General features: G+C 53.2%; 8 protein-coding genes across 8 annotated transcripts; 4 read left to right on the top strand and 4 right to left on the bottom strand.

The window, feature by feature from the left end:
- Positions 1–2,274: 2,274 nt before the first annotated feature.
- CTAM01_09448 (uncharacterized protein) lies at positions 2,275–2,554 on the top strand (the record flags this gene model as incomplete). The annotated part of the gene is made up of 2 exons (XM_060525467.1): positions 2,275–2,403; positions 2,486–2,554. 2 exons carry the CDS (start codon positions 2,275–2,277, stop codon positions 2,552–2,554), a joined length of 198 nt encoding a protein of 65 aa, XP_060379923.1.
- Positions 2,555–3,188: 634 nt separating this feature from the next.
- Positions 3,189–4,115, bottom strand: CTAM01_09447 (RNA recognition domain-containing protein; the record flags this gene model as incomplete). The annotated part of the gene is made up of 2 exons (XM_060525466.1): positions 3,189–3,945; positions 4,036–4,115. 2 exons carry the CDS (start codon positions 4,113–4,115, stop codon positions 3,189–3,191), a joined length of 837 nt encoding a protein of 278 aa, XP_060379922.1.
- Positions 4,116–4,221: 106 nt separating this feature from the next.
- CTAM01_09446 (uncharacterized protein) lies at positions 4,222–4,377 on the bottom strand (the record flags this gene model as incomplete). Its single annotated transcript, XM_060525465.1, has 1 exon — positions 4,222–4,377. The coding sequence occupies one exon, from the start codon at positions 4,375–4,377 to the stop codon at positions 4,222–4,224; it is 156 nt and encodes a 51-aa protein (XP_060379921.1).
- CTAM01_09445 (uncharacterized protein) lies at positions 4,336–4,782 on the top strand (the record flags this gene model as incomplete). Its single annotated transcript, XM_060525464.1, has 1 exon — positions 4,336–4,782. The coding sequence occupies one exon, from the start codon at positions 4,336–4,338 to the stop codon at positions 4,780–4,782; it is 447 nt and encodes a 148-aa protein (XP_060379920.1).
- A 375-nt stretch (positions 4,783–5,157) lies between these two features.
- CTAM01_09444 (GMC oxidoreductase) lies at positions 5,158–7,288 on the bottom strand (the record flags this gene model as incomplete). Its single annotated transcript, XM_060525463.1, has 2 exons — positions 5,158–6,667; positions 6,744–7,288. The coding sequence occupies 2 exons, from the start codon at positions 7,286–7,288 to the stop codon at positions 5,158–5,160; spliced, it is 2,055 nt and encodes a 684-aa protein (XP_060379919.1).
- Positions 7,289–7,732: 444 nt separating this feature from the next.
- On the top strand, positions 7,733–8,014 carry CTAM01_09443 (uncharacterized protein; the record flags this gene model as incomplete). Its single annotated transcript, XM_060525462.1, has 1 exon — positions 7,733–8,014. The coding sequence occupies one exon, from the start codon at positions 7,733–7,735 to the stop codon at positions 8,012–8,014; it is 282 nt and encodes a 93-aa protein (XP_060379918.1).
- A 511-nt stretch (positions 8,015–8,525) lies between these two features.
- On the top strand, positions 8,526–8,798 carry CTAM01_09442 (uncharacterized protein; the record flags this gene model as incomplete). Its single annotated transcript, XM_060525461.1, has 1 exon — positions 8,526–8,798. A coding segment is annotated over one exon (273 nt), but the record flags the coding sequence as incomplete, so codon positions are not given.
- A 1,089-nt stretch (positions 8,799–9,887) lies between these two features.
- Positions 9,888–11,410, bottom strand: CTAM01_09441 (uncharacterized protein; the record flags this gene model as incomplete). Its single annotated transcript, XM_060525460.1, has 5 exons — positions 9,888–10,425; positions 10,503–10,906; positions 10,960–11,027; positions 11,096–11,228; positions 11,306–11,410. 5 exons carry the CDS (start codon positions 11,408–11,410, stop codon positions 9,888–9,890), a joined length of 1,248 nt encoding a protein of 415 aa, XP_060379916.1.
- Positions 11,411–11,790: the final 380 nt, after the last annotated feature.

The raw sequence follows: 11,790 nt of genomic DNA, 5'->3' as shown, positions 1-11,790 counted from the left end.
GTGCGAGGCGCAACCTTCCCGGTGGAAGTGCGACTTAAGGTACAAGGCACAAGACACTTGAGGCAGGGACCACCCATTGTTGTTGATCCCAATGACTCCATCACCCCCAACCTGCCCTTTCCTCCCTTTACACTCTGGAGTCTGAGTCTGAGGTGGGCTTTGCCTTCCCTCTTTCGGCTGTTTCTGGTCTTAGCTTGGAGCACCTGCCGCGAGACAAACCCGCTCCTTTCCCAATTCGACAAGGCAAGCAAGAGCCGCCTTCCCAGTTACGGACTCGTCGTTGATGATCGTCAACTCGTCGCTTTCTTCTTCGCTCGTCTTATTGTCCGTTTGGCATCTGCCGCTTGTTCTTAGCCAACTTTTTATTGCAGCTTGCCCCATCCGTGTGTTGTCCATGTGGCTTCCCGTCCTGTCATCCCTTGAATCCCGTGCATGTGCCGTGTTTACTAGTAGCCCCCCGTTTGTTCGTGGATCGAAACATTGCAAGCCGATCCGCCATCATCCACGGGCCATCTCATGGGCTTCGAAACCGCTCGGCCGAGGCAGTGAGACATGACACCACTTTCGTGCTTCCTAAGCCTGAGTAAATCACCAATAGTCGCATTTCCAATATCCCCGAGTTCCAAACAGACAAGCAAGCCCGTCCTTCTGCCATGATTACCATCAACGCTGTGCCTGTTTTGCCCGTTCGGGTGGTGTGCCCCGCGATTTAGACTTTTTCTTACTATTGCTTCCCTTGTCCATAACGCCCAAAAACAGGGACCCCGAAATGCCCCAATGCTCCCTCAATATCGTGCCGAAGGGCTGAAGCCTGTTTTTTGCGATGCTCCAGGCCGCGTGTTGAAGCCTGGAGGGCCTGGAAGGGGCAGGTTTCTATTAATTAACCATGGCACCCTCGCACTCCTCGCAGCATTTAGGGCAGCATTTCTCTCCGTGTTCATCTGGATATGCGGGAGCGTTGGGGATGGGACGACCATAATCACTTGGCGCGCTCCACTGCATCACAACATGGGAATTATCAGATTGTTTTGGCTGCACCGCTCGAGTTACAACACAGTCAACATTCGACCGGCTACAGATCGGCATCGACGAACGGATACTGTACCAAAGTCCCATAGTCCACGAACTTTGGATCCCCGTATGAAGACACGGCACCACACACCACTCCTCCGACTGATATTTGATTCGACTCAGGATGTGTCTGAGGCGGAAACATGAGACATCCCATTTTCCGACAATTTGCAGAGGAACCACGACTTTGCTTTTTCCGTACCTTTTAATCTCACAGCGAAGACGATCCGACCCCACCGATGGGACAGAATATGAGAGACGAGACTCACGAGAATGGTCTTGCCATCAATCGACCGCGATGACAAGCGTCACCTGCGATGCAAGCTATCGCGACACGCACCTCTAGGTCCCTAGCCCAGTACCGGAAGGCGTCCGCTCCGGTCGGCTACTCTCCTAGCGACATTCTTCAGCGGGCCCTCCGCTGTCGTCCCCCTTGCAGCTCCTGCGCTCCGTCTTTTGGATTCCCGCCGAGCTCGGCGATATTTCCGCTCACTGTCCGGACCCACCAATGGAAACTTCGACAATGCTTGCTCGTAGATTAGATAAGATAACGGATAACACACCACAGGGCGGGCAGCCTGGACAGCTTTATCGATAAAGCAAGCCATCGAATCGAGCGAGCTTTCCCTCCTCATCCTCAACAAATGGAAGGTGACGTCAAACCCAACGCCGCCCCTCGAGCTCCAAGCACCTGCCCGTCACCTTTCATCCAACCACCAGCGCACCACCACTCGCATGCCGCATGACGGCATCAACATGTCAACCGCCGCAATCAGCAACCAGCTGCTAATCCCCCCTCATTCGACCATGTCCCACCACTCAAAGAGCGCCCTTCTCTCTACCTCACCGAAGAGCACAAGGTAGGTAGAGGTCAGAGAAGCGCCTCCGTGCAACGCCCCTCCATTGACGCAAGAGCCCCTCCATACTGAGACTGGACCGGCCTCTGGCCCCTCTTTCCTCGTCTGGATGAATATCGTAAACGTGATGTAGAATGATGTACCACAGGAGTATTCCCTCCGTCCTACCATAAGCCGTGAGCTACCTGCCTTAGCCTTCGTATTTAATCCATGTCTCTCCATTCCTAAACGTGTTTCTCTTCTCCATCCACCAGCCTCATAAACCACGACACGACCAATCCATTCCGTGACAACTAAACTATTCAGTCACCTCAAACCAAACTCCCACCTTACACAATCACTCAAAATGCCTGAAGGACGTCAATCCCCCGAGCCTGAACGCCAAACCGGCGCCCAGCAACAAGACCCCCCCGCCTCAGGCAAGGGAACCGACAACGCCTCCAACAAGGAACAGACCAACAAGGAGTCTCTCGATGTACGTTTGCCATCCCTCATTATCAATTATAGCTAGTCCGCGATACATGTTCAGAGTCTAACCGGATCTCCCCTCATCACAGAAGCTAGAGTCCAACCCCAAGGGACCCCTCGATGACGCCCTCAAGGAGAAGTTCTCCAAGACTCAGTAAAGCAACGGGCATGAGCGTCATTAGTGGCATTTGTACAAAAAGGCGTTGGGAACATGAGGCAATGACATTGCATACTGCGATAGTGTGTGAGGCTGTATTCTAAATACCTAAACTGCTCGAGAAGCATCTGAAACCACCAGCGTCCACTTTGCCGTGAATTCCAAAAAATAATCATGTCCTGCCTAGTCATGATGTGCGCAGAATGTCGCGCATGAAATGGCACCGCCGGAATCGAGCCACGACTCATCCTACACCATTTCGACTACGGCGTCAATCACTCAACGATTATTTTGCAAAAGTTCGCCAACCACCACGGCTCAAAGCCTCCAAAACTGTGAGGTTTCTCGTCATCCATATTAATCCAAACACGGTAAACTCACCTTTCACGAAGGAAGGACGGAATCACCGGCATGATTCAGTTGGGCAATACACACAGCCAGGCCAATGCAGTCACATCAGATTTCAAAGTGCAGCGAGTTGGACAAATGCTCGATGCTTCGATTTGCATTCAAAGTCATAAGTACCTAAGTGCCAAGGGAAATCACACGCGTCGCAATCATGAAACGTTTGTGCCTAATGAACCCAGCCAACGCCTGCCTTCGAAACCTTTTGCAAACCAGTTCTCATCACTCTTTTACAAGGGAGTCTTCTCGTCGGTGGCGGCCGACGGCTTAGACAGAGGAACAGCTGTCGTGGGGTCGGGTTGGATGGGAGATTGAGTGCCGATGGTCTCGCCAGTGGCAGCGGGGGCAGCCTTCTCCTTGCCGAGGAATCTCTCGAGACCGGAGGCCTTGTAGGCGCTGCCGCCGTGCTCCTCCTTCTTGAGGTCGGCAAGGCGACGGGCCTCGGTGTGAATGTCCTGCACCTGTCTGGAGCCGGTCTCGTAGAAACCAACAATCTTCTTGCCAGTGGGCGTGCTGGTGGCCTTCTCAAAGTACGAGCTGAGACCGCCAAAGATGCCCTGGGCCTTGGCAGTGATGCCGTAGGACTGGTCTGTAGCCTTGGCACGGTCGGTTGCGTGGTACTTGGAGTCAAGACCTTGGAGGGTGGTCAAGAAGCGGTTGGAGACACCGTGCTGGCTGTCGAGCTCGATGGCGCGCTGCAGGGCGGCATCACCGACAACATATCCTTGAGCAAGGTACTCGGCAAAGATGCGAGAACGAGGCTTCTCTTCTTGTGTGATGTCGTCCGAGTCGCGGTCGGCATTCTCCTTGTGGTGAGGAGCATCATCGGTAGGGTCGCCACCAGCGCTGGTGACGGTGATGTGAGAGGTGCCGAGCTGAGTGTTGTTCAGGAGAAGAGCCGTCTTGGCAGCAGTCTCCTTCTCGAAAGTGACGGCAGCATCCTTGGTCTCGCCGGCGGGAGTAACCTCAATGTTGGTGATCTTGCCGCTGCAAAATGTCAGCAGTTGTTCAATTGGAGCTGCGGTAAAAACAGGGGCGGGTATCAGGCCATGGAAGAGCCGACAGGATTGAACTTACCAGAAACTAAAGAAGTCCTTGATCTCCTTGTCCTCGGTCGCCGAAGCGATGTTCTTGACGTGAACGGTGGTGTTTGACATGATTGCGGTTGTTTGGCGTTTGAAGTTATTGAGAGTGTTGTGAGAAGTGTTGTAGGAGGGAGTTTTGTGAGGGGTAACTGGAGACTGGATGGGGTATCAAGGGCGGTTATGTACGTTGTCTCTCAAGTTGGAGGGGTATCTGGGGAAAAGCAGAAAGAACGTGGCTCGAAATCGTGTGGATGATGGGTTTTATGTAAAAACTGGACGTGTCTGGATGGGAATGTTGGAGGCGAGTACCTATGATGATCAGACGAAGGGTCATGAGAACGCGCTTTACCTTTTAGCCAAGGCAGGCAACGAAAGAGCAGCCATCCACGTCCCGACATGCCAGCCCAGACTCAGGGACAGAAGGGGCGGCCTCCAGCTGGTGACGATGCTGGGCACCACAAAGAGCAGGGACCCTGTTGAGAGAGAGAAAGAGGGGCTACCCGGTGGTAGCTGCCCTGTCTGGCTGGGCATCGAGGAAGCAAGTGCAGGAGCGAGAGCGGCAAGCAAGGAGCAGGGGCCAGTCTGGGCCCAGTGCCAGCTTCCATCATCAGAGGGGGAAAGTGGACCAGGAGGGGGCGAGGTCCAAACGTCATCGCCTGCGGATTTGAAGAGCTCGTGCCAGGAGTGGGGAGAACTGTGGCTGTGCTCCAACCAGCAGCATGGAAGGAAGCCCCGCTAACAGAGCCACACTCCAGCCACGTATCTCTCCCACCCAATCTTGTAGCTGAGATACCTTCACATGCTTCTTCTCCAATCATCCCATCTACTGGAAGGCTCCAGAACATCAGACGACCCTGACATCCTCCCTTCATCCCATTCTGAGCGACACAGATTCCCCAACGAAAACACAAGGGACTAAGGTAGATGACGCTCTTCGGTACGGATACGACGCGACTGCTTTGAGGACACACTGCGACACTCCCATCCAGTTGTGTTGCGACGCGACGACAGGGCGACGCGGCTCGTGGCTGGCACTTCACATCTTCGCATCTCAGCATGCATGGAAGAACTCAGAACTTTCTCATACTCGATACCCCGCGCAACGTCGTCTCATCTAACTACCCTGGCTTACCACCATCATCCCTTGTGGCTCTGACGTTCCTAGACCTCCCAGCATCACATCTGACGCCTTCTGGCTAACGATAAAGGTCGCCACGGCAGGGAATGCTCCGGGAGCCCGCGGGAACACGCTCGCGTCGACAATCCTGAGCCCGTCCACGCCAAACACCCGAAACTCGGAATCCACCACCGCCATGCCATCATCAGCCGCACCCATCTTGCACGTCCCTGTAGGATGATGCCCAAAAGTCTGCTCCCGGATCCAATCCTTATCCGACTCCAGGTTCGCATCGCCGCAGCGGCCATTACTCTCGACTTGCGCACACGGAGGTTCGGCCGGATCCACAGGACCCCACGGACCTTGGACGTCCCGCATGCTCCGTCGGCCCCACGCCACTACCTCCGCTAGTGCTTCAAGGTCCGTCTCGGCGCCTTCCTTGTACAGTTCAAAGTTGATCTGCGGCGGTTCCGTCGGGTCTGCGGACCGAATCTTGATGTATCCGGCTGTGTTCTGCGGATGCATCTTGACTGTTGAGAAGCCAACGGTATTCGGCGGATCGAGGAGCTCCGGCTGCTGCACCTCGGGCCAGAACCCGCGGAACGCCCTTGGCCAGCTGAAGACGAAAACATCTCGCTCTCCGGTCAGCGAAAAGTTGGACTTTAGAAGCAACGCGTTCGAGTTGTATCCTGGCCGCATGTACGGGCCCTTTCCCTGTCGCCACAGCTCTTCACATGGGTCTCCGGGGCTTCCTTTGGCGCAGATTGGCTCGTTGGGATTTGGAGTAGCCGTGAGGTTAAGTTGAGCGTGGCCCACAACCGGGAATTCTTGGTTGTCTTGGAGGTTTCGCCCCACGCCCGGCAAGTCTGCCACGACCTCGATGTCGAGAGCTTCAAGGTCCGTTTTGTTTCCGATGCCGCTGAGCTGTAGTAGCTGGGGCGAGTTGAAAGCACCGCCTGCAACGATGACCTCCCGAGATGCCATTACTCGTCTTGTCTCGCCTGTCGTTGACGCGTTTCGCCGCACGTCGGCACCGTACGTGGAATTGCCCGCCAAATACTCAACGCCCACGGCCCTAGGCTTTCCGCCCTCCGTCTCTTCAAATAGGACTTTCGTGGCCAGAGAATTCGTCGACAAGGTTAGGGGCCACTTAGGAGAGCCATCTGCGTTCTTGGCTGCCAGCGTCTCATAGATGTACGTGCGAGAGCTGTACCGCTCCCACTTATCCGTGGCATGAAATGACAGCCCCCACATGCCCTCCGTCGTGTCTCTATCTTCGCTGAGGAAGTTCCCGTCGCTGCCCACCATCTCGATGAGCTTCTCCGGGTCTTTCCCAATAGACCGCAAGTGCGACTTGAGAATGTCCATGAGACCAGGGTTATTGAGATACTGTGACCCATTGCCTAGATTCGTGTTAAAGTAGCCGTCGAACCCGTGACCCGGCGTGCCCTCAGGGAGATAGTTGTTCTTCTCGACCCTCTCAAAGATTTGACGAATGTTCTTGTGGCTTTCCCCATGCTTAAGTTAGCTATTCCTGTCCAAATCTCTTAAGATACCTTCACAATCATGTAATCAAAACTCACTTCCATGAATCATCCCCCGTGACATTCTGCACAAAATCCCAATCCGAATCATTAGGCAACCACGTCGCCATCGCATTCGTCACGCTCGATCCTCCCACCGTCGCGCCGCGCGGGTACCACACCCCCAACAACTCTGCCCCCTTTGGCGCCCTCGCCGCGTTGCCGACCCAGTACGGTCCGATACCAGTTCCATTCTGCGAGGGCAGCCGCCACGTGAGGTGGTTATTCCGCAGCTCGACCTCGTCATCCGCGTGATGCCGTACGAAAAAGGACCAGCTGTTGCTCGGGGTGATGAAGTACCCGCCGTTGGCGATGACGGTGCGGATGTCGTCGCGCTCGTCGTCGCCTGCTTCGAGGAGGAGGGTTGGGTGGCCTGCGCGGGCGAGGTTGCAGGCTAGGGGGCCGCCTCCTGGGCCGGAGCCGATTACGATGTAGGTGTAGGTTGAGGTTTCGTTTGGGGCGGGTTGGGCTGTGGTCGTGAGAGGGAGGTTGAGGAGAAGCAGGAGGAGGAAGGTTGTGAACGCTGTGATTGTGGAGAGGACCATGATGTGTAAGGCAGGTTGATGCTCCTGGAATAGTACTGGAGATCGTGAAGAGGAGTCTTTGAGGTGGGGTGTGAAATTATGAACACTGAACTGATGCATCCGACCTTAAATAGCCATGAGTCTCCCACATGTCCTTTGCCGTCCTCTTGCCCTACTTTCAGAAGTTTTCCGTGACGCCTCTGTAGATCGTGGCTCCCCTGTCTCGCTTAGACATCTCCCCCGCATGAGGAAGAGCTCCCCAAAGCCCGATCTACGTCCCGATAAGCTTACCGGTGCCTTGGCGGGTGCAACCGTTGCAACGACAAGGTGTCGATGCAGCTTATGGTCGACGCGGGGTTCAACCCCGATTGGGATTTACGAGGCGCGATGTTCCTCTCCCTGCAGATGGTAATGACGGGTTCTTTTTCTTCCCGAACGGCTTTCATAAAAGACACATTACTCTCAATGTCTGGCTTCCTTTTGCCGATGGTAGTAGTAATGTTTTGTCATATAAACCTGCTCCCTTACTCAGCCTCGAGTAAACTGATGGAAAAGGCCATTCAATTGGGGCGACAGAATTCCAGGGGAGCCAATGGCATTATCTACCTCCTATGCTACCAGGGCCGTCGTCTTTGCAACTATAGGTACCTATCCAATTATCATATGGAGAACGGGAATCGACCATCTTCACGACATAAAGTAGGCCAGATGACTAATCCTCTTTCGACTTCATCACGCGGAAGGTAAGACCTTGATAGTGGTGATCGCGCCTTCCAGGTTCCCTCCCGAGCCCTCGTCAACCGCACCTTCCATCTGAACGCACGAGAAGGGTATATACCCCCCCTCAAGTCCAATTCCGTCACCAGCCAGCAGGCGCCCCCTTGGGGGTCAGGTCAAAACTGGCTGGTTGGTGGAGTGGTTGAAGTCCACGAACAGCCTAATCGGCGAAGGCGAAGAGGTCCCGTGTTCGAGTCCCAGCATGTGCGCCAGAGATGTAGCCCCCAGCTCGCCACCGGGGGGGTGAACTCTTTTGTTTTTGTGTTTTTTTGGAGGCATCTAGACATGGTAGTTAGAATCATGATGTATTGTGCTGCACTATCTCACTTCTGAGAGGCTACAGCCTGCCTGTCTAGATATCAGTCAATGACATTTGGTTTTGGTTACAGAGTATCGACTTTATATGCCGTAATACATGATGGGAGACATTTCAACCTGGGGCCGAGTAACCTCTTTCAAAGAATGAGACGAGACCTACTAGCGCTCGACAGAACCGTTGACGTTAACGACAAGAGGCAGTTGTCAAACGCAGGCGAGCACAAGAAGAAGCGCCTTATGGAAATCGTCGAGGGATGGAACAGCGGCTGTTTTTGAGAAGCGCGGCCTCAAGGTTGTGCTCAATGGGCAGGATGATGCTGCCGCCCCTGCCGCTGTCTCTTCTACTGACGGCTCGCGGTTCAGCTTTGGTCCCACGAAGTTTGGGGTCCGGCTTGGCGGAGGGATGTTTGGTGTGGATTTGTCGTCTAAGAAATAATCTTCTGAGAAGTACCTTAGTCGACTGCACTTGTTTTCGATGAGCCCAAATTGTAGTTGAAGATCGAGAAGGGAGGGTTTTATATACAGTGGGGAAGGTCAAGCTGCGGCATCATAATACGGTTGCAGAGTGAAAGAATGGCAATAATTGCATATCTTGTTGAGCACATTTCGGCCATTGAAAAATTCTTATTGGAGCCGAAACACTTTGCCAAAGCCCAACGTACAGACGTGGGAACGAGCAGATCAACGTGCACATCCAATAAAAATATCTTCACGCTTCTTACCCGAACCAGAGATTCGCAAGGTAGACTTTGGCATATTGGATCATGGAGACTTTGGAAGTATCCAAATTCTCGATGGTCTGGACGCGTTGGAGAATATTCCGATGTAAGCAAGCCCAAATTAGAGATCTCTCTACTCTGGCAACGTCGGACTGAGCATTGAGTCAGCCGGGGTTGATGAGGGCCTTTGTTTGATGGATGCTTTGTGCCGGTATCTCGTGAATGACGGAGTTCGAAGCTTTGCCGTATCACGTGCCTGTGTTCCGGGAATAAAATAGCACTGAACAGATCCCGAATACATAGTCTCATCTGCCTTCGCATTCATTGTCACGGAGTCGATCAGTTCCGCAGAGATCGTTAGGACTTACTGCATCCGGCGATGAGAGGCTCACTTCCACGTAAGATGGAGGCGGTAAACCATTTTACTAATCTACTGGGCTGGAACACGGATTCGGAACATTTCACGTGCCACTTTATTGACGAACTGATGTAATCTAAAGTTGCTAATACATCGAATATGATAGGCTGTTCGTTTCCGGTAGCCAAAGCATGCTTTAATGAGATATCTTAGATGAATGACACGAATTGAGAGTAAGACACCAGAAATTGATTAGAGTTCACTTTTCCTCCTGGTATTCTCGGCAACAATATAGGAAGAGGTATCTATAGTAATACAAAAAAGAGAAAAAATGAAATCCGAACACCCTCATTCCTGTATCAATACTCCCGGATATCGTCGTCACGTCGTTAAAACAAGCACCTCAAATCACCGACCAGGCCGTCAGCGGCAACCCAACCTCTGTGCATCACACTATTTTCGTCGTCGGATCCGCATTCACATCCGTCGTAGTCTTTCCCTTCAAATAACTCCCAAAAAGCTCAGGCTCCTTGGCCGGCGGCATGTCACGGAGCGGCGTCGGCACAGTTTCCACGTCCGTCGTCGTCTTGCCCTTGAGATAACTCCCAAAAATATCCGTCTGATGCTGGTACTGCTCAATAAGCCCCTCCGTATCAAGCACGGGACTCTGCTGCGAAAAGGAAAAGGAACCGTTACTGCCTGCGCCACCGTTGGATAGCTCGAGGCACTCGTCGTCGTCGCGGCTCCGCGTCGTCTCGACTGTTTCCGTGGTGACTTTGACCTCGTGCGTGACAAAGATCATGCCCATGCTGTTTTGGAGGACGGGCCAGAAGACGGGGAGGGAGGCACAGATGGCGGCCATGTCGATCTCGAGAATGGAGAGGGCCATGGGACCTGGGGCGGCCCAGGTTGGGTCGAAGGTTGGGTAGGTTCCGGCGCGCGAGCGGACTAGGGACACGAGCCGCCAGGCAGAGAGCATCAGGACTCTATCATGCCGTTAGTCAGTAAATGAGGAAAGTGATGGCATCATTGTGTTCGGAAGCTATTCTAGATGAGAACTTACAGACTGCCCAGCAAAAAGAGACCGAGAACGGTCTTACGGGACCTCTTGTTGGCCTCGGTGTTGAAGTATAGCGGTAAAGGAATAGCAAAGATGATGAAGTCAAGAATCATGTTGCTCGTGGCGTGTGCCTCATATGTCCGTATCAATTCCTCTGCAACCTGCGTTCCGAACCCCCAGCGTCCGCGGGTGGGTATTGACCAATCCCAGTAAGCTGCGACGGGAATGCATGGTACCCAGGCGAGAAACATGAAGGCGGCCCCCCACATTGCCACGAGGCAGATCATGATTATGGTGAGGATTCGTGATTTTGAACCGCGCTCAAATATCCGTAGGTACTGGAGCAGGATTGCAACCTTGATTAATGACGTTGAGATCGGTAATGTGCCGTTGCAGATGTAGAAGATCTAGTACTAGGCGGTTAGACTGAGTTATTGATTACAAGGGGGAGGTTGGTTACCTTCATGAACTGAATGAACCTATCATACTGTATGAACAATATATGATCTCCGAGTCCATAGTCCATGCCTTATTCACTGGTTAGCACGTTCTGCGGACTAAGTAGGCAGGAGAAGATGCAGGATGTTCTGACATACATATGCAAGTGCCAATACTTCCAACTGAGATTGAAATCATAACGAGCACCAAAAAGAAGTCATCCCATCCTACTGCTCGAACAATAAAGATGCGGGTCCATATTCGCATGCCAGCACATAGCAGTGCTAGTATCTGCATAGCACATATTAGGATGATGTTCTGGGACAGTATAGCGTAAATATGCCCAGTACCAAGGAAGAGGAACCTACCAGGAATGATATCACGATGCCAAGCATAACCGGTTTTTGATTCAACGCAGGTCTTGGGTCGTTCAGGTTATTCACCTTGCCAACCAATTCCATAAAAGACGTCATGATGGAGGGTATACGAGTCCCAGTAAAGGGATATTCGTAACAACTGATTGGCTAAAACCACCTGCACATGAGGTCCCCGGGTCGAGATAGCCACGAGGTCGTCGTCGTTATCGCCGTCGTCGTTTGTCGAAAGGATGAGTCTGTGGGGGCGCCGGGGGGGGGGGGGGGGCTTGCAGACAGAAGAATCGACCAGGAACAAGAGAAACCCATGTGGAACAACCCTCCAAAGGGGGCACTGCTGAGACCTTATGGGAACAAAAGCACTGGAAGCATCCGGTGTGGCTTTCGAAGAACAGTCAACCAGTGCAGCAAATCAAGCACATGGCGCGCCGCCGCCTCTTTGCTGGACCCGTGGGACGTGTGGCTCGTCACACGGCAAC

The sequence above is a fragment of the Colletotrichum tamarilloi genome, assembly GCF_030869305.1.
Source record: "Colletotrichum tamarilloi strain Tom-12 chromosome Unknown Scaffold_37.1, whole genome shotgun sequence".
In the NCBI taxonomy this organism is placed as follows: domain Eukaryota; kingdom Fungi; phylum Ascomycota; class Sordariomycetes; order Glomerellales; family Glomerellaceae; genus Colletotrichum; species Colletotrichum tamarilloi.
Note: the sequence above shows the minus strand (reverse complement) of the source record. Positions and strands in the feature narration are given on the sequence as shown.